General features: G+C 38.1%; 3 protein-coding genes across 4 annotated transcripts; 2 read left to right on the top strand and 1 right to left on the bottom strand.

Annotated features, from left to right (window-relative positions):
* Positions 1-2,991: 2,991 nt before the first annotated feature.
* Positions 2,992-5,708, bottom strand: nxnl2 (nucleoredoxin like 2). The gene is made up of 2 exons (XM_010740328.3): positions 5,215-5,708; positions 2,992-3,789 (listed from the first exon to the last, which is right to left on the bottom strand). The coding sequence occupies exons 1-2, from the start codon at positions 5,514-5,516 to the stop codon at positions 3,621-3,623; spliced, it is 471 nt and encodes a 156-aa protein (XP_010738630.1). The 5' UTR covers positions 5,517-5,708; the 3' UTR covers positions 2,992-3,620.
* Positions 5,709-7,435: 1,727 nt separating this feature from the next.
* On the top strand, positions 7,436-10,547 carry gng10 (guanine nucleotide binding protein (G protein), gamma 10). Of its 2 annotated transcripts, XM_027282248.1 has the most exons (4): positions 7,436-7,689; positions 7,857-7,970; positions 9,789-9,916; positions 10,009-10,547. In XM_027282248.1, exons 2-3 carry the CDS (start codon positions 7,890-7,892, stop codon positions 9,912-9,914), a joined length of 207 nt encoding a protein of 68 aa, XP_027138049.1. In that variant the 5' UTR covers positions 7,436-7,689; positions 7,857-7,889; the 3' UTR covers positions 9,915-9,916; positions 10,009-10,547. The 2 variants fall into 2 exon arrangements, with proteins under 2 accessions (XP_027138049.1, XP_019109207.1); XM_019253662.2 differs by having other exon boundaries at positions 7,497-7,970.
* A 2,313-nt stretch (positions 10,548-12,860) lies between these two features.
* On the top strand, positions 12,861-18,981 carry btc (betacellulin, epidermal growth factor family member). Its single transcript, XM_019258405.2, has 5 exons — positions 12,861-13,215; positions 14,006-14,113; positions 15,903-16,023; positions 16,273-16,419; positions 18,306-18,981. The coding sequence occupies exons 1-5, from the start codon at positions 13,176-13,178 to the stop codon at positions 18,448-18,450; spliced, it is 561 nt and encodes a 186-aa protein (XP_019113950.1). The 5' UTR covers positions 12,861-13,175; the 3' UTR covers positions 18,451-18,981.

Below are 18,981 nucleotides of genomic sequence, written 5' to 3'. Positions count from 1 at the left end.
CATGCATAATGATATATTGCAGATGGGGTTTAAACTCCACCAACAAATTTAACTTTTATTTTGAAGGTTTCAAGCGGAAGTCCTATTAATTAACATGAACTTGACAGACGCGCTCTCTCGTGCAGGGTCCGCTGGTCCCCCGCCCCAGCTCTCCTCCCTCTCCCCCTCCTCTGCTCTCACATAAAGACAGCCTTGTTAGTTGATTCAAGACACCGTTACAGGAGCAGGAAACACTACTGCCTTTCATTTACAACGCCAACAAGAAGTCTGACTGACTCCAATAAATGTGAAGTCGACATAAAGATCCATCTTAATCTGAAGTGACCTGAGAGGTGCTCTGCAGAGTGGGGTCTCAATCAGGCAGCGGGCGGGGAGCAAATACAAAGAATTATAGTCCTCGGTTCCTTATGGATAAAACTGTGTGGATGCCATTTGTAATTGTGTGGAGATTCGTGTTTGACTCAGAAATAAACACATTTAGTTTTGTGCCTGAAAACATGCAAATTTCATCACTCACACACAATCTGTACGCTGCACGTACTGTGCATAATGTCATATCCACCTACCTCATGTGAATAAAGCAAGCCTGCTACATAAATTATATTTATTTAAAGCAAATGATATGACTAACTTTGAAAAACTCTGAGTGAGATGAATTAATCTCTACCTCTCTGCTAGGGGTACAGGGGTATGTTCAGGGTGGCCTCAGTGTGTCATCGAGCCACCCTTTAAGGACCGCCCAAAAAAATCCTGGACTGAAAACTGATGAAAAACTGTTTTAACCTCTAACTCCACATTTCAGTTATATATCGTTCAAAGTCTTTGAACTTTGAAGGATATATAACTATTTTAACACTTATAAGTAGAAGCTTGTATATAAACAGGTAATGAATGACAACAAAGTACTGAATAGTGAAACAAAATGTTTTCATTGGACAAGTTCAAATTGTTGACAGATACAAATTTTAATTAAAGCCTCCTTAGAGCTGCATACAACTACATTATAGTGTGTTATAATTTAACTGTTAATGTTAAATGTTAATAATACATAATAGTTATAAACGCTAAATGGGGTGGCGAAACAATTAATGGAGAAAAATAATTAGCAGATTATTTGATTATGAAAATAATCATTAGATAAACTAAACTAACCCTAGACTAAGCTTTGCTAGTGTTTATTATTAGTGGCTTATAACTGATTGATAAAGCATTAGTAAATGACTCATTAACTATTAATAAAAGTTATAACTTAGAAGTCATACCATACCTCTTACTTACTTTAAATATTCAAAGGACTGCCGAACCACATCCATGTTTTTGGTCTCTCTATAGATCAAGAATAATGAATAATGGGAGTCACTTTGACCTTTGACCTCACATCATCATGACACACTCACATATTCTTAAAGCTGATATGATAATAATGTCACACACACCCATCTAGATCTATAACAGGACAGGCAAAAAGTGTACATGGATAGGTGAGACTGCATCCACTGCACCCAACACATTTTAAGACATGTAAAAACACATTGCTTTGAATTGATATTTTGTATCAAGGTTACAGAGTATGTGCTCAAAAACATAAAGTGAAGGACTTCTGCAATGCTGAAAAATACATTTTCAGTGTGAAATCATGCTCGTACATACTCTTCTCAAACACAAATTGAAGACAAACAGCACGATGTGAACGTTTCCTTCATCATCAGATCAATGTGCAAAATTGTTTGTATCAAAATCGGCGCATATGTTATTCTGCACAGTGAAGCTGAAACATGCAAATAAAGTACCAATAAGAAAAACACATTTTGGAGGAAGAGAAACCACATCTTGAAGCTCTAGATAAGGGGTTCTGTTCATGTTCAGGATCACCACAATGAATGCACATGAGACAAAGGCTGCTGAATTTGAAACGATTTTGACCAGTGTGAAAGATTTAGTAGCATATGACAGTGAAGCTGTGGATTGCAACCATGTTTCACCCTCTCCTTCCTAGCATGAAAGAGAAACTATGATGGCCATGAGATGTGCAAAGAACGCAAAAGGCCTTTTAGAGCCACTGTTTGGTTTGTCCATTCTGGGCTACAGTTCCAAAAATTGTGATTAAAGTTACAAACCACTCATGGACCCCTGTTTGTCCCCAGACTCCAGTTTGAAAACCACAGCTCTAGTTTTAACTGCAATTTAAATTCCTCTCATACTGCTGGTGATGCAAAAATATTTTTACTATGTGTGCTTTAAGAGAAGTAAAGCGAGTGAGCAATAATCCTATATATTACAAAACAGTGACCTCACATGGTAAAACCATAGAACTGCAACACAAAAGTGCACCAATGATTCAAAGGGGAGCATAAAAGTTCAATTTCTTGTGGATGTCACGCTACATCACATCAGTTGGTTTGTCTCTTTCTAACATGTCACTTTGAGTCTTGTGCTTCTATTTTTTGGCCTTTGAGGAGTTGCATCATTTTATTCTGTGACAGACTGCGAGATCTGGGACGGCTCTGTTCTCTGCACGGTCTTGTGAGAGCTGCCTGTGATGAAGGAGCGCATAAATACACCTGAATTGACCCGAGGAGAAGCTCCATCCCCGGTCAAATTTATTCCTGAATGAAGCCTCCGGCCGTTACCTGGTGTTTCTTTGAAGACTTGCAGCATTCAATATCACACAGCAGACAAACCTGGAGAGGATAGCTGCTGCAGACTCATCATAATGTCATCATGTCTGTTGGATGTTTTATGTACGATGTGATAACAGCAGTGTCAGCATGCACAAAGAGGGAGAAAGGGCAATTAGGACAGAAGGTTGTGAATGTGCCAGCCTGTTGGAAACAATGTCCTGTGGGCTTTCTGCATCTTAACAAGACAACAGGGAATCACTTTGTTTGTTCGAGATACATGGGACGTATACAGAGGCTCCCTGACACTGTAATAGAAATGAGAGATAAAGAAGATGCCGACAATAAATCTGTGACCAAATCACATCAAATATTCATATATATTTTTTAATAATAACCTTCTTAACAACTCATAAAAAACAAAATACAAAAATATACAGGCAGCTCAATGTAGAACTACGAGTCCAACCTTAAATATATAAAAGCAAGCTCTCTGGAAAGAAGATATCTACTTAATATGGGCAAAGTTAAGCTGTTTAATTAGTGCACTGGCTTATCAATGAATGCATTTTCAAAGAGACAGAGTAACTACAGCAGCCGGCTTGTGTCATTCAAACTAAACACACAAGAGCATTCTTCACATGTGTACTGTAATGGACACGCCTGAGGTTTTTCTTGAATGCATAGCATGTTTGTTAAAATTCAGCAAAACTAAAGCAGTGTTTCCTCAACCCGCTTAATCAAAGCATGACCCTGTAAGCAATTCAAAGTTCGATTTCTCAGATTGCCTCATTTGAAGGAAGCAAAAAAATAGATAAACTAATGTGTTCTCTTGTATCGCTTTAATCATCTCCCCAAGTTGGGAACCACTGAAATTAAATAATTGTAGAAATATTTATTAGTGTGTTTTTTTGGTTTTGTTCGGGTCTCTCTAACGAGGCTCCAGGAGCCCACGTGGAAAGATGGGTTGACATTTTCCTTGCTGCTGTGGTCGTTTCTTTCTTAACCCTTAAAGTTCTGAAAGATCTCTGCAGCGTCCAACCAGGACCTGAAGCAGGCCAGGCCTCGATCTCTGATCTGTTTCCTGCCCTTGTCTGTGATCACGTCGCCGTTCTCCTTCACGATCACCAGTTTGGGCACCGCTGTGATTTTGTAGCGTTGCTTCAGTTCACTGAGAGAGAAAAGAGGCAAACAAAGGGAATTTAATAACCGTTAAGTATAATAAAGACAATATACAATATAACTGTACTTTTGAGTATCTGAGATACTTGTACTTTCATTTTTTTCCTTAGTAGTACCTTTTTATTTATTTGACAGCTAAAGCTACATTATTTCCGTTATTGATATCATCATAAAAGTGATAAACGCCTGTTGAGATTTTACTTAATTTTCAAGATATTGAGTTTACAAATCATAAAGACAAAGACATGAAAAAGTCCCCAGAAATGATTGGGCACATTTGTTTGAAAAACATCTAAAACATTTTATTTTATTTTCACATTTATGTGTCAAGTTTTATACACAACCTAAAGATTCAGTTTACTGTCCACAGAGGACTAAAGAAAGAGAGATAATATTCACATCTGACAAGCTGGAATGAGAAACTTTGGACTTTGTTATCTTAAAAACAGACTCGAAACAATTATCAAAATTGCTGCAGATTAATTTAATAGTTTAAAGCTAATTGATTAATCAGTTTATTTCCAGTGTCTCAATTGTTAATTCTTGTTGGTTTTCTTATTCTTAGGTGGTTATAAACGTTTTGTTTAGGGGTTTTGAACAGTTGGTTGGACAAAAAAACAAGACATCTGAAGGTGTCACCTTGGCTTCCTGGAAGCTGAGATGGACATTCACTATTTTTGATATTATATAAACCCAGTCACTGGTTTATCGAGAGAGTGATCATCCGATCAGTGGATAAAGGTATATAAAAGTTAACTGCAGGTACATTATAAAAACATTATAAATCAGGCTCCTCTTGACCAGCTAGAACATTAAAACACTGCGTACACATTAATGCACGACTGTAATCTAAGATTACATAATATCAAACACTTTATAATTAGTACTTCTGATGCTTTTAATAACATTTCCCTGATAATACATCTGTACTTCTACCTAAGAACACTCTGAATGTGGTATGTTTTACGCTGACACTTAGTGACCTAGTGATGTGATTTTGATTTGTCCACATATACACAAAACAAAATACATATTCGAGCCCACATTAGAGCTTGAAATCCATATACAAAACATATATATATAATATAATATATCTATATATATATTAATATATATATATATATATAAATATATAAATATCAAGCAAAACATGAAACAAACTCAACCTTACAGTCTGTGTCAGCTGTGTTGGACAGTGTGTCTGCTCTCCACTTACCTAATCCCTGAGTGGCTGACCCTATAAGCATTTTAAACTGCAGCACAGACTAATAGGCTGCATAGACAACAATGTTAAATCCTAATAAGACAAAAAGACAAACAAGACAACAACAAAAAGTACATCTGATTATGTTTTTGACACATTACACTGAGTCTACTAAACTTGCATTGACTCCTCACTAATTCAGATACTCACTGTTTGTAATCATCCGTCCAGGGCAGAGCCAGCCAGTCTCCGTGCATGTCATGATAATATTCAACCATATCATCGGACGTCTTGTCAGAGGAGATGAAAACTATCTCAAACTGAGCCGGAGGTTCAGTCTCCTCCACCAGCTCCGTGTAGAAATCACACAGGATCGGCGTGAAGTCTCGACAGGGCGGACACCATCCTGCAGAAAAGTAAATCCCCACCACTTTGTTCCTCAGCGCCTCCTCGGGATCCACGAAGTCCCCGTCTTTATTGAGCAGCGTGCGCCCGGTGAACACCTCCACCATGTCTGCTGAAGTCTCAGAGGTCTGACAGCTCTACGTGTCGTTTTCTTTTCTCTTACATTTCCTTGTGTTGCCTCTCTGCTGAACGCACTGTTATGTTTACCTTCCTGCGAAAGCTACTTACAGCCAATCCTGTTAAATCACCTGCGGACCAATGAGGACACAAGGGCACGGTGTTGTAGTTCATTACCCATGCGGGTTACATCCATGCTTTGCAAGCTGCGTCCAATGGTAATATGCACTGTCGTTCACCTGCAGTACGACGTTTCACAACGCTTTCAGGCGGCACAGACGTGCGCATGCGCTGTAGTCTGTTGTGAGACGAACCTGACTACAAACAAGATGGCGGCTGTCAACCAAAATAAAACATAAGTGTGAATATCTTTAAATAGTTACAAAGAAATGACACCTTTTGGGACTGAAACTTTATTTAAATATTTAAATAATTAGTATATAATAATGAGTATTAGGGCCACATTAAGAAACAAAACTTCACCAAACTCACTACACACTTCATTGATCCCCAACAGATAACAGTGAAACACTTGGTTTGAAAGAAAGGCATTTTTTATACTAAGTGCTGTAGTGTAATCTGTAGTTATTGGATATTTTTGTAATATCTCTTTTCGGTGTTGCACTTTGTAGACGGTCCCTGCCAGTGGCGCCGTATAGGGGGGAAAAGTTAGGACAATTCCAAGGGCTCCCCACGACTGACAGGGCCCCCCAAAAAATATTGTTGACATATGTGCAGCTAAGTTGAAAAAATCTGCTGTTTTCATTGTTCTAAGAGGATGATGTTAATTTATTATGATTAAAAATGTAATATATCTTGAAGTTCGTTCACTTTTCTTTTTTTAAATCGTTTATTAATGTTAAGAGAATTTTCCATTTTGAAATTTTACAATAAAGATACATTGATACTGTAAAAAAAAAAAAAAGGCCTTTAGCACATTTTTATGGTGGCTTTTAATCTTGCATCAAATAGTGAACTGCACTGCATACTGTATGCAGACTTGCATGCATGTACAAATCACCAGCAGTAAATATTGTGCTAGTACAAGTATTGAACTACAAGACGCTAAACAGTTGCAAGTCTTTAATTAGAGTTATGTAAAGCTTTTGATGGGATAGTTAGGGCCCAGAGATGTGGTGACAACAGCTGCCCAGAGGGGGCCCAATTTGATTTTTTTGTCATGAGGCCTAAAATTCCTGGCGGCGCCCCTGGTCCCTGCATGTAAACACTGATGTTCTTAGTGTTGTCTAAGAACATTACACTCACATGTCTATCTTACTACGGTTGAAAATATGTTTTGTGTTTTAACAGTGTTTCACTTGAGAGTTATTGATCCCAGAAGTTTAAATCTACCAATATCTTTCCAACTTTACAGAAGTTAATACTTACGACTTTATTCCCTGAATTTAAATGTATTTTTTCTTAATGTGGCCCTAATACTCCGTCGTAGTTTTTTACTCTTAAATCTTGGATCACGTTTGTGTAACCTGAACCTGATGGCTAACTAGCTTGTTCGCATGTAAGACATCAGTACTCATTTGGCATGTTATGAGTTACATTCATATAATGATATTACATAATATACATCATATCCTAACTTTATCTTATTTCTAATGTTACATACACTGTGTAACTTGAACACACACTGCTAAAAAAATGTCAACATTTGTATATGTCCAAAAACTAATCCACCTTTTAGATAGTAAGAGTTTGGAGGAGGGGAAAAACGAGATCTCTGCAATGCTCTCGTCCTCCTTCCTTCCTACCATATCCTCCTTCATCTTCACACACATCTTAGGCCTAATCCTCCCGCCTCCTTCTCAAATTTTGTTTCCTCATCCATCTTTTTCTCTTCATCCTTGCCCTCATCGTCTTCATTCTTGGTCTTCTTGTACTCTTCATTCTTTGCTTTTCCTCCTTTTCCAGTTCCTTTGTTGCTCATTTCCCCTTCCTGCCATTGTCCTTCTTTGCATATTTCACTCCTTCCTCCCCATTTTCCATCTTGCCTTGCAACCTTATCCAAGCTCTACTTCATATTGTGCATTTCTCTCTACATATGCCTTTCATATGGATGGGAATTTGCTTTGCACAAAGAGCATTTATCACATTTAAAATATAGAACAAAACGATTAATTTAAAGTGTCCTTTCAAGTTCATTTGAAGGTTTGTGCTTCTGTCTCTCCTTGTTTCTTTAGTGGAGTAGACTGACGTAATTTGGAAAGAAACTCGGCCAGTCTTTCTTCACGAGCCCATTGCTGCCCATTAGTGGAGTTAGCTGCTGCCTTGAAACACTGAAGGGACTTCTTTTTTCATTTCTATTTTTTTTCAAGGAATCTTTCTCTCCCAAAACAATTTCCAACAACATGACCTCTAATTCCAATTTATCCAACATGCGACGGCTGGTGGAACAACTGAAGCTCGAGGCCAGCGTGGAAAGAATCAAGGTAAAGGAAAGAAACAAAACATTAGAATGAAAAGGCTGATATCTTAGTTTGGATTTTAGTTTAGGCTTTTATTTTATACAATATATCTATTAGCCACCCACTTGTCTTGTTACAGCATTGTATGTATATATGTATGTGTTTGTTCTATACTATTCCACACATTACAGCCGGGCTATGGCATATTTATCACCTAAGAGACAAATACATGAAACTAAAACAGTTGTGAATTTAGAGGATGATAGAAAAATGTTATATGCTCTCCCTAGACACTTAATATATCAAAATGTGTCAGAATTTAACAAATGTCACAGATCTAAATATTTTGTGATGTAGTCAAAGTGTGTTTTTGTTATTAAAGTCCTCTCCTGTCCTTTGCACAAGACTTTATCAATGGTTTTGTCTGCTTATTATCTCTTTGTTTTGTATGTGGACATACATACGGTACATTTTCCACTCTGCATGTTGCTTGGCTTACTCTTTTTGTCATTTTGTTGTTGTGTTTGTTTTTATTGTTGTTTTAAAGGTTAATTTAGCAATTGGCCAAGCAACAACAGCTGAAAATGAACCTTTTGGCCAATCACTCGCTTATTTAGAAAGATGTTGATAACCATGATCTGTTCCTAAAAGAAATCGTACCACTTTCTGTAACACTTTATTTGGATAGTCTAGCCTATAGATAGTTTTTGTAACATTTTGCTTTGTCTGTAAATGTTTCACAGATTATCTATAGAGTGACAAGGAAGATGTTTTTTTTATGTCTAAACCTAATCAAATCCTGTGGTGTAATATCAGAAAACATTAGTTTTATCTCAACTAATAAAATGTTACAAATCCTTTATTAACTATTTGTCGGCAGACTATCCAAATAAAGTTTAGTGTTTTTTGATAAATCACTATTTTATAAGAATTAATCACTACTAATGATTTATAAGTAATTTACAAACAATAATAAAAAAATTCCCATTTTTGGGGTGCCAATATGTGGAAAATCCTCCCCAAGTATCAAACATGATTTGCATTTTTTGCTCTTTATTTGATAAAGGAGACCCCTCATTGAGTGTCTGTCATTATAATGATAATAAATAATTAATAAAGTCTTGTGTTTCTCAATTTCTAAAAAAAAACAAAACAAACAAAACACCAACAGAACTCTGTCAGTCACCTGGAATTAGAAAGGTTAACAAATAATTATTTAGGGGTTCTTATAGTCATTCATTAAGTCTACAGTTATAAATGTTGAAGCGTTCCCAAAGTAATTAATCAAGTTTGTAAATATTCATAGCAATTTTCTAGACCTAATCTCCCTAATGCATTAATTAGCTACATCAAAATAGAAGATGATTTCCACAACCTGCTAACCCAAAGGTTATTCTTAATAATGGCCTATATCTGATCTGTAAAGCATTAGTAAATATGTATTAACCGTTAATAAAGTGAAAAATTAATGCCTATAAACCATTTTTATCATTTAAGGGCTGCCTGTGGCTCAGATGATAGAGCAGGTTGTCCAGTAATCAAAGGGTTGCTGTTCTTGAGCAAGATACTGAACCCCAAATTGCTCCCTGGCAGTGTGTGACTGTGTGTGAATGGTTGAGCTTGGTGTGCTGTACTGCTCCTCTTGTGCAGTTGGTACCTTGCATGGCAGCCTCTGCCATCAATGTATGAATGCGTGTGAATGGGTGAATATGACAAGTGTTGTAAAAAAAATGCTTTGAGTGGTCAGAAAGGAGCTATATGATAATAAGTCCATTTACTATTTAAAGGTGACTTATCAGAGAGATTTGGTACCATCTTAATAAACATGCCTGTGTTTTCCAGGTGTCCCAGGCGGCTGCAGAGCTCCAGCAGTACTGTCTGCATAACGCAGGCAAAGATGCCCTGCTGGTCGGAGTCCCCACAGGCAGCAACCCCTTCAGAGAACCACGTTCCTGCGCTGTAGTGTGAAGGTCAGTCCACGTAGTTTTACATTCATTATTTGTAAGTAAGACCTATTATTGCATTTCAAAGGAGGAATAAAAAAGATTTGCACCTTTTGCAGGGGAAGAAGAAATGGACACAACTGTGGCATCTCACTCACAGAAGAAAGAACATTTCATTTTGCTTTTAACCTTTTTTAAGATTTTCATTTCTTGTTTTCGAAGAATGCATGTCCTGTTTTACAACATTATTATATAGCCAAATATATTTGCTTTTTTTAACATTAAAGGGCTTCACATAAACCTGCTTAATGCTGGTCTTTATTTAAATACAGTTTGAAAGCTAATGCTGTTTAAATGTAATTGCTCTAATATTGGCGCAGTCATAAAGTGATAAACTATGGATTGTATAAAGCGGATGTTTATAGCCGGGCTCTAAATTACGCCTTGGAATCTCACGGCGTTGAAGCTTCCTGATGTTTAGTCCAAGTTAGGAGCACAGCCACAGAGAGGAAACTGGGCCTTCCTGTTCAAAACTGCAAAGACATTCAACAGAGAGTCATACTTTGCTCCGCCTTTGTGCTTTTAAAGATTTTAGAATTTATTTAGAAGCTCAAGGCTATGCTGGATTCAAAATAAAACATGAATCATTGTGTGGAAATTGAGTCATCTTTTATTCAGTAATTTGTCTGTTTATTTTATCTGTTGTGTATGAAATCTTTATAAAACGGTATTTGAAGTTGTAGACAATAGCCACAGAAAAAGTCTACATCAGCCTAAAAGAGGTCTAGCCAGTCATGAGCTCCCTACTTTGCCACTTCCTTTTCCTCTCTGTACATGGTTCTTGGACGAGTCTCAATAGTTTTCCCATTGTGATGCCTCCTTTCCTAACAACCTTTGTTCAAATGTACACATTAGACGTTTTCCCTTTTTGACACTTGCAAGAAAATTTGTAGAAAAAGAACACTGTCTATGTGAGAAACTCTAAGCTATGTGAGCAACAATTTTGTATATTTCTAACCCCAAATAACTTGCATGCAAAACATAAAAAATAAAAATGCATGCAGTTTGACAAAACAAAGCTTTTCATACAACTATTGCTATTTAGGTCCTGTGGCTGCAATATATTCTGTACTGGTGATCAACAGAGTAACAAACATCCTTTTCATTCTTCAATAGAGTCTTTTGAGTCATACAAAACTGGTTTTCCACTGACTGACATTATTTAAATTCTAACTTTTGTAATGAAATATGCAACGTATCTTAAATGTTATATTAAAAACAGTACTTAAACTAGTGTTTTGGTTTACAGTATATATTTAAAACATACTAAAATTTGAATAGATTGAATATATTTCTATTTATTATTGTACAAGTCATTTAAATATGTTAATTTTATTCTAAGTATCTTAAAATACCCCAAAAGTTACATTATAATTATGAGTTGTGCATAGTTAACAACAGTGCCATTACAGAAGGCTTGTTTGAGCATCATTCACTCTGCCTCAAGTCCATTGATGAGCCACGTCTTTTCAGATTTTCAAAATTCTGAAAATTCTGTCTATTCTATACACTGTCAGTGGTTGTGGTGCAGTGCAGCAGAGCACAATTCAGTCCACTTCAGACAGACGTGTTACTTTTGAGTTCAGTGATCTATTTTGGGGGCTTATTGCACAATCCTTCAGCTTCCCCATCACCACGATGAGCTGCAGTCCTGTAGGGGATAAGAGCAATCCCACCGTCCACCTACTCTCTATTATAACACTAAACTTTGCTCTGTAGCTGTCTTCATTCAAACTGCATTTTGCTTTTCATTTCCAGCTGTTCTCTCCTTATTGAAGGAACAATAATGAGTACTTCACAGTCACCCTCTTACATGAAGGAACATAATAAAAGAGCACGGGTAGTGCACCACAACCCATCCAAACTCCTGTGGTGTGAGTTCAGTAGTTCATGGTTTGAGCTGGGTTGGAGACTCAAAGTCTGTGGCAGGAAAAATCTCTCTGTGCGGTAATACAGTACTTGACAACTCATAGGGGGGTTCATTTTCGTAACATTAACTGTTGTTTTCCTGTTTCTCTCTTACAATTGTCTCAAAGTGCTAATTAAGCCAATTCTTACCCCAGCTTTGTGATTTTTTTTTTTTTTTTGCCACAGCATGCAAGCACTGTTTCTCTTCTTTCATGATCTCTGATGTTTTCTTTTCCTTTCCCAAATGAGTGGTCTGTTTTGCATATGCAGGTTAAATCACAGGAAAGGTATGAGAGAAGCAGAGAGAGCCTGATAAACTTAACTTTTGCTTCATTGTTTTGTGTGGTTTTAATGGATAATAGGAGCTGGCCAATTTGAAAGTAGGTTATCATATAAGCCAAGAGCACACATTATGGGCAACTTATGCCACCTGCTGGTCATTTCATTTCAGTTTCTCAAAGCAGCACAGAGAAATTGTTCACATACTTACTCATTCAGATACAGTAGTGAAAATAACAATACAGCAATGATGAAATACTTTATGCATTAATGTGCAGCATTTTACTGTAGCAGTCAGCTGAAGTAGAGTTGTGACAATACTAAACTAATCACATTATTGTTATGATAATATTGAAAGTTCTTCCAGTTGATTCATACTCTGCAGGAGTCAGTCCAGCTGTTGCAGCATTGCATTTCAGTGTTTTGTAAGACTTGTTCATATCCCAAAAGGCAACACAATGGAAAATGGGAAAGCACCACGCTGTTAATCTGTGAATATTCGCTGTGAATGAGCGCTCTGCCTTCCCTTTAATTCCTGAGAAAAGGAAAGTCAGTCATAAAGGTGCAGTCGTTCTTAATAACCTGAATAGCTTGAATGGAGCCGTATTCTCCTTTAAAGGTGTGGGCGGGGAGCAGAGAGCAGAGTTTGGTTTCAGTGCCACCCCCTTTTTCTATTCTAACACACACACACCCACACACGCATACACACACACACACACACACACACACACACACACACACACACAGACACACAGAGACACACACACACGGTGAAGTGCAGTCCAGTCACGGTCCAGGGAGGCACTTTGCTCTCTATGTGTTCTTAGGTTATAGCCTCAAGCTTTCCTGGATGACTATGAGCCTAACTGCCATCAATGAAGGACCACAATACGACACACCACTGGGGAACTTGCACAGCTTGTCCACACCTTTTTCAAAGGTCATTGACCCCTGAGAAAGGATTGATCCAGATTCACTCTTATCTCTCAATGACACAGAACTTTTATCTCTCGGATGAGCACTTTTATCAAGTAAGGAGATGGCCAAGGTGTACAGACTCTATGTAGGAATAGTAACAGGTAAGATCTACTGTTGTTTTATCCCTATACTTTAATCAGTGTTCACCCTCCCTACTCATTGGTTGTAAAGCAGCTTGTTTTAATATTATAAAAGAGTTTGGAGACAAGTTGTTTATATGTAATTATGATTTTTAATGTGTAGGCTATTCCTAGTGACAGTTCTCTTATCAAGGAACATAGTGTTGTTTTGATTGTCGCCGCACCTTTCCAACATCAATGTGCCATCAAAGTAATGCAGCCGGAGCAGGTTTGAAGACACTGCTCTCCCTACTGAGCTATATTTGTACACTAGTGTACAGTGTTGGTTAATGATTGAATGAAGAGTCCATACACCAGCAGCAATATATCTGCTGTGATTACTTAGCATTGTCAAAACAGGCTTCCCTAATATGGAGTGACCAGTGCTGGTGATATGTTGTTGTTGGGTTTTTTTTTTTTTTAATAGGTTTAGAGCAGTACAAGTGTGTGCGTGCATGTGTGTGTGAGGGAGAGGGAGAGAGAGAGAAAGAGAGAGAGAGAGAGAGAGAGAGACAGTAGTGGGCGTGAACTTGAGAAATCAGCACTCTCGTCTACCTTACAAGGCTTGCTTGCATCATGACCCAGCTATTTACCAATAACTATGATTGTTAACGTGTTTTTCTTCTTTCTTCATTTCATATGTAGCTCCTATTCTGTAGGTGGAATATAGTCACAAATGCATGTGCATATATAAATATATACTTTATATGTTTGTTGTGAATGTGTGTGAGTGAGTGTGTGACTGTCTTCTTGTTTGTGTTTCTGGCTGCAGCTCTGGCCTTATGCAAATACTCCCTGGCAGAGTGGAATGCCACAGACGAGTCTGCCAATCGCACTGTGTCCCACTGTCATCACCATGGCAACAGAGACAATTGCACAGGTAGATATGGACGGGAGTCGCCAGTCGGCTCCTTCACGGTGTCATAAATGGTTGCTTTGAAGTAAGGCAGGTTAGGTTTTAATAGGCAAATGGGCAAAGCACAAATGTGGATGTAAACATGCAAACACAAAAGACATAAATACAGGCAGTTCATCGTGGAGGAGTCATATTTCAGGCTGTCCACAGGGCAGAGGAGTAATTAAAGTGCCTGAACTAATCAGGAGCCTGACACTTGTTATGTCTTTGAATTACATGTTGTGGAGAGGAACTCTAATGCTATCTTACGGTAATTAAATTCTTCTGTCTTTGACTGATGGATTAAAAGGTGAAACAACATTCTTCTCTTCAACAAAGAGATTTAGGAGCTGCTTTATCCAAATTAAAATCAACATTTTTGGACATATGCTTAAGAGCTTATAAGCATAAGAGTAAGTGTATACAAGCTCATCATGTCTGTATGCTAAATATGAACCAACAGCAAATTTGCTTAGCAGAAAGACTGGAAACAGCGATAACTCCTCATCTCATGTTTTCTGTACAGACTGAACAACAGAGATACACTTTGAGTTAACTAACTCAGATAACTTAATTAGTTAATTAGCTTTGGTGCCGGCAGATGTTTTTATTCCATTCCAGGCTAAATGTTTTACCGGTTAAGTTAAACTAAGCAACTGCTGGTCAGCTATCTCCAGTAGCACTGGAAACTACTCTTTTGTTAACGTTAAACAAATAGAGATATAACATGTTAATTAGTTAGCGAATAGATGCTTTTATTCCTTGCCAGTCTAAGCAAAACTAACCACCTGCTGGTTTTAGTGAACAGATGTATCAATTATGATCTAAAAAAACGTATTGTCAAAACTATTCCTTTGAACTTTGTAACTGGATATTTTTCTTTGCAACAATGAGATCATGGCAGCAAGCTGGATCTCCTGTTTCAGTTAACAACTAAAGCTCTCTCATTGATGTCTCCCGAACCGCAGTATTCTTTTACAAGCTCATTTTCAAAGGTAATCATGGGAATGGGTTGTAAAGATAGCGGCAGCCTGTAGTATAAAAAGCACTATGAATAACTAGTGGTCAGAAGGTCAGCATTATGACCCACTAGCAGCTGTGTTAGGGTGTGTTTTTAGTGTTTGTGAAGTAGAGCGAAGACAAGGAGAATTGTACGGTAACTCTAGGCCACCTTAGCATGTGTTTCATTTGGTAAAGAACTCTAGGGCTAATAAATGAGACACGTGGTTAATGATGACACTAAGCTTTTCCCGGCACCGAGTCATCAGGAGTCCTCAATGGATCATATTGCAAACAGTCTATTTATACACCAGGCAATGGCAGAAGGTGAACACGTCAGTCAAAAAAAGCAAGATGACGGAACAAGGCAGAAATAGTTAGACATTTTGGGAAATGGGCTTTTTCGCTTTCCTGGTGAGAGTTACGTGATCTGTAGGGTCTATATTAAGTGACAGCCAAGAGCTAGCATATAGTATGTTATTTTAGTGAGTGTTGATGATGCTGATAGGTGGATTTGGTTACCTTCAGACAAAGCTAGGCCAGCTATTTTCCTGTTTCCGGTCTGCCTGTAGGCTTATATTAAATGGGCAGACATCACAGTGGCATCAATCTTCTCAAATAATTCAGCGAAATTTCCCAAAATATCCAGCTACTCCTTGGTACACAATATTTCAGAAACTTCACGATTCATTCATTTATGAAATACTGTTGTACTGAATTGCCCTTGAACACACTCATCATGACACTAATTTTAAATATGATTTAATTTCTCCAGCAGACACAGTCGATACAGTCAAGTGGAACGGCCACTTCTCAAAATGTCCAGAAGAACTAGACAACTATTGTGTCCATGGGGAGTGTCGTTACATTAAAGAACAGAAGGCACCGTCTTGCAGGTGAGAGACGTCTGAAAAAAGATGGAGGTAATTCCGATTGAGAAAGAGTGATACAGCTGTAAAAGCAATTGGGAGAAGTCTTGACAGCAAAGACAGAGAAAAATGAAAAGAAATCTAAAATGGAACAGATGAAATTGGCAGTGGAGTTTTTCATGAGCTGTTACTGTGTGTTCCTGCACTACAATGGGTTTTTGAATGAATAAACTTGGACATGAAAGTCAAGAAAGTTTTTCTCTTTCTTTGCCTCAGGTGTCAGCAAGGTTACATTGGTTCCAGGTGTGAATACCTGGACCTGGACTCACAGAGAGGAGAGAAACGACATATCATAATCGTCTGCGTCATAGCAGGGCTTATTCTTCTCATTCTTCTCATTGTATTCATCTGCTTTTGCTCACAGTAAGTTTTCGTGCTTGTTGGGCAGACATAATGTGATTTATTTGCTGTCTCAGCTAACTGGCTGTGTTCAAAGATAAGCCCCTCTAAAGCTAACAGATATACATAAAGGTAGTAACAATCCTCTAATCTCACTCTGTAAGAAAGTGAATTTCCCGATTTAGTCTGATTTAAAAAGGAAGCGTGATTAATGATTGGTTTGGTTGGTTTTAGCTACACATACAGTACCAATTCAAAGTTTAAACACATGATGTTTTATACTTCTTCAACGTAGCTTTGATGACAACACTTAACACACTCTCTGCATTCTCTCTGCTTCATGAGGTTACCTGGAGTGGTTTTCAATTAATTTCTCAAGTAATTGTTCCTGGTCAAAAGTTAATTTGTTGAATTTATTGCCTGTTTGAGACCATCAGTTGTGATATTCAGAGGTGGTGTTGATATATGGTAATTACCAGTCAACGGCACCTCAGATTAGACCCCAAATAAATGTGTCACAGAGTTCAAGTAGCAGACACTGTTCGTAGGAGACTGAGTGAATTAGGCCTTCACAGAGGAAATGCTGCAAAGAAACCACTACTGAGGGAGAACAACAAGAAGAAGACAATTGTTTGGACCAAGAAACACAAGAATGGACATTAGACCAGTGGAAATCTGTACTTTGGTCTGATGAGTCAAGTCTGAGGTTTTTTAGTTCTGACTGCCGTGTCGTTGTGAGTTGCAGAGGAGGTCAAGAGGTGGCATCTGCATGTGTGGTTCCCAATGTGAAGCATGGGGAGGAAATGTGATGGTGGGGTTGTGCTTTGCTAGTGACACTATTGAGGATTTGTTTCAAAATTCATGGCACACTTAACCAACATGGCTACTACAGCATTCTGCAGTGACATGCTTTCCCATCTGGTCTGTGCTAAGTGGGACCATTATTTGTTTTAACAATAAGCAGAGTGCTGGAGTGCTGCATTAGGTGACCTGGCCTCCCCAATTACCCAATTTAAAGCCACTTGAAATGGCCCGGTATTAGTTGGACTGCAGAGTAAAGGAAAAGCAGCTCAATATATGTGGAAACTCACAGACTTTTGTAAAACCATTGCAGGTGACAACCTCATAAAGCTTATCAAGAGAACCCAAAGCAAAATGTGCTTTCTATAAACAATGTAAAATATAATAATGCTAACCACATAATTCCATATGTGTTATTTCATAGTTTTAAAGTTTGCAGTGTTGAAGCAAATAATAATAATTAATGGACAGCTGTACTTGTGTATTTGTTACGATTACAATATGATCAAAAACTAGCGGCAACTTTGCTAACAGCCAAACATCAAACAAGTGCAACACAAGACATAACAGTCAGCTAATATTACATTAGTCCAAAATCAAGAAGCCCACCTCGGTGTCTGACTTTTAGTCTTTTCTCTGGTCCATCCCAGAGATACTTGCTCAGTCACTCTCTCCTTTTCTTTTCTTAGCTTCCTCCATCAACATCCTCAGCCTCTGTCATTATGTACAGAGGCTGCTGAGCCTGATTACATTGCTTGCTTGCCCAGCTCCAGTTCTGGCACGACACCTAACTTTAGCTAACAGCAGCTACAGTTAGCAGATGTTTATTTTACTGTCCATCATGACACCCACAGGAACGTAAATCACAGAGAGTTGATGCAGAGCAGTTGGAAATGTAAGGGAAAGCTAGAAAACATTTTCTCCATAAAATATGATACTGTTTCACCAAAATGAGTGAAATAGTTGGTGGTGTGAGACTGCTTTAATCTACAATGTAGACAATAGTATAAATAAAGAAAAAAACATTAAGTAGAAAGCTGTGTCCAAATTTTGACTATAAATAAAAATGTACTTGGATCTTGTATATAATATGTTTACATCTCTGTCAGTAGGTGGAGATCATGTAGGCAAAGGGTGCGACGAAGGGAAGAGCCAAGGAACGGGACAGAGAAGCTCAGCATGATGGACACCAGCACAACACACACACCTCTAACAGCAGACTCAACAGAACCACCGCACACCGACGCTGTGTGAGAGATGTGTTTGGAGTACGTGTGCGACCACAAGTCTGCAGATTGTTTAGACACGTGGGATTTAGTCCTTCATTCGACAGCTGCTGCCTTTTGTCTCACAGTGGCAGGAGTATGCCATAGGAGGCCCTCAATGTGCTGCACAGGACTGAAGCTGCTCAAAGGATAGATAAGAAATGTGTCTTTAAAAGGACACCCTTGTCTGTTGAAGCTTCAGAACAAAGAGGGCACCATCCTGGATGTATGATAAACAACAAGTTGGCAAGGACACTTTTTTTTTTCCAAATGGCTTACAGCCATATCCGTTTGTAAGCTTTTCACTTAGCACTGCTTACTGCACATAGCTGAACAAATTGTTGCTATGTAGGAAAAAGCTGTGACACCAGCTGGCTGCTGGTAATAACAGCTGATCAAGTTATTGGTCTGTGTGGGAGACACTGAAAACTGAGAGGAGAGTGACTATGTGAAGACACTACACTCCATGTTCTCTTTGGGGGAACTCTTGTCACAAAAATAAAAGATTAAATTTGTAGAA

Source organism: Larimichthys crocea, chromosome IX (genome assembly GCF_000972845.2).
Source record: "Larimichthys crocea isolate SSNF chromosome IX, L_crocea_2.0, whole genome shotgun sequence".
Classification (NCBI taxonomy): domain Eukaryota; kingdom Metazoa; phylum Chordata; class Actinopteri; family Sciaenidae; genus Larimichthys; species Larimichthys crocea.
This window is presented reverse-complemented; position numbering and strand designations above follow the sequence as displayed.

Bases quoted from the DNA above. Each gene is read 5' to 3' on its own strand.
- nxnl2 (XM_010740328.3), bottom strand. From the start codon at position 5,516: ATGGTGGAGGTGTTCACCGGGCGCACGCTGCTCAATAAAGACGGGGAC. The intron at 3,790-5,214 runs GTGAGTATCTGA...TTTCTCTCTCAG, and splicing joins TGGACGGATGATTACAAACA to TGAACTGAAGCAACGCTACA.
- gng10 (XM_027282248.1), top strand. From the start codon at position 7,890: ATGACCTCTAATTCCAATTTATCCAACATGCGACGGCTGGTGGAACAA. The intron at 7,971-9,788 runs GTAAAGGAAAGA...TGTGTTTTCCAG, and splicing joins CCAGCGTGGAAAGAATCAAG to GTGTCCCAGGCGGCTGCAGA.
- btc (XM_019258405.2), top strand. From the start codon at position 13,176: ATGGCCAAGGTGTACAGACTCTATGTAGGAATAGTAACAG. The intron at 14,114-15,902 runs GTAGATATGGAC...TAATTTCTCCAG, and splicing joins CAACAGAGACAATTGCACAG to CAGACACAGTCGATACAGTC. The intron at 16,024-16,272 runs GTGAGAGACGTC...TCTTTGCCTCAG, and splicing joins CAGAAGGCACCGTCTTGCAG to GTGTCAGCAAGGTTACATTG.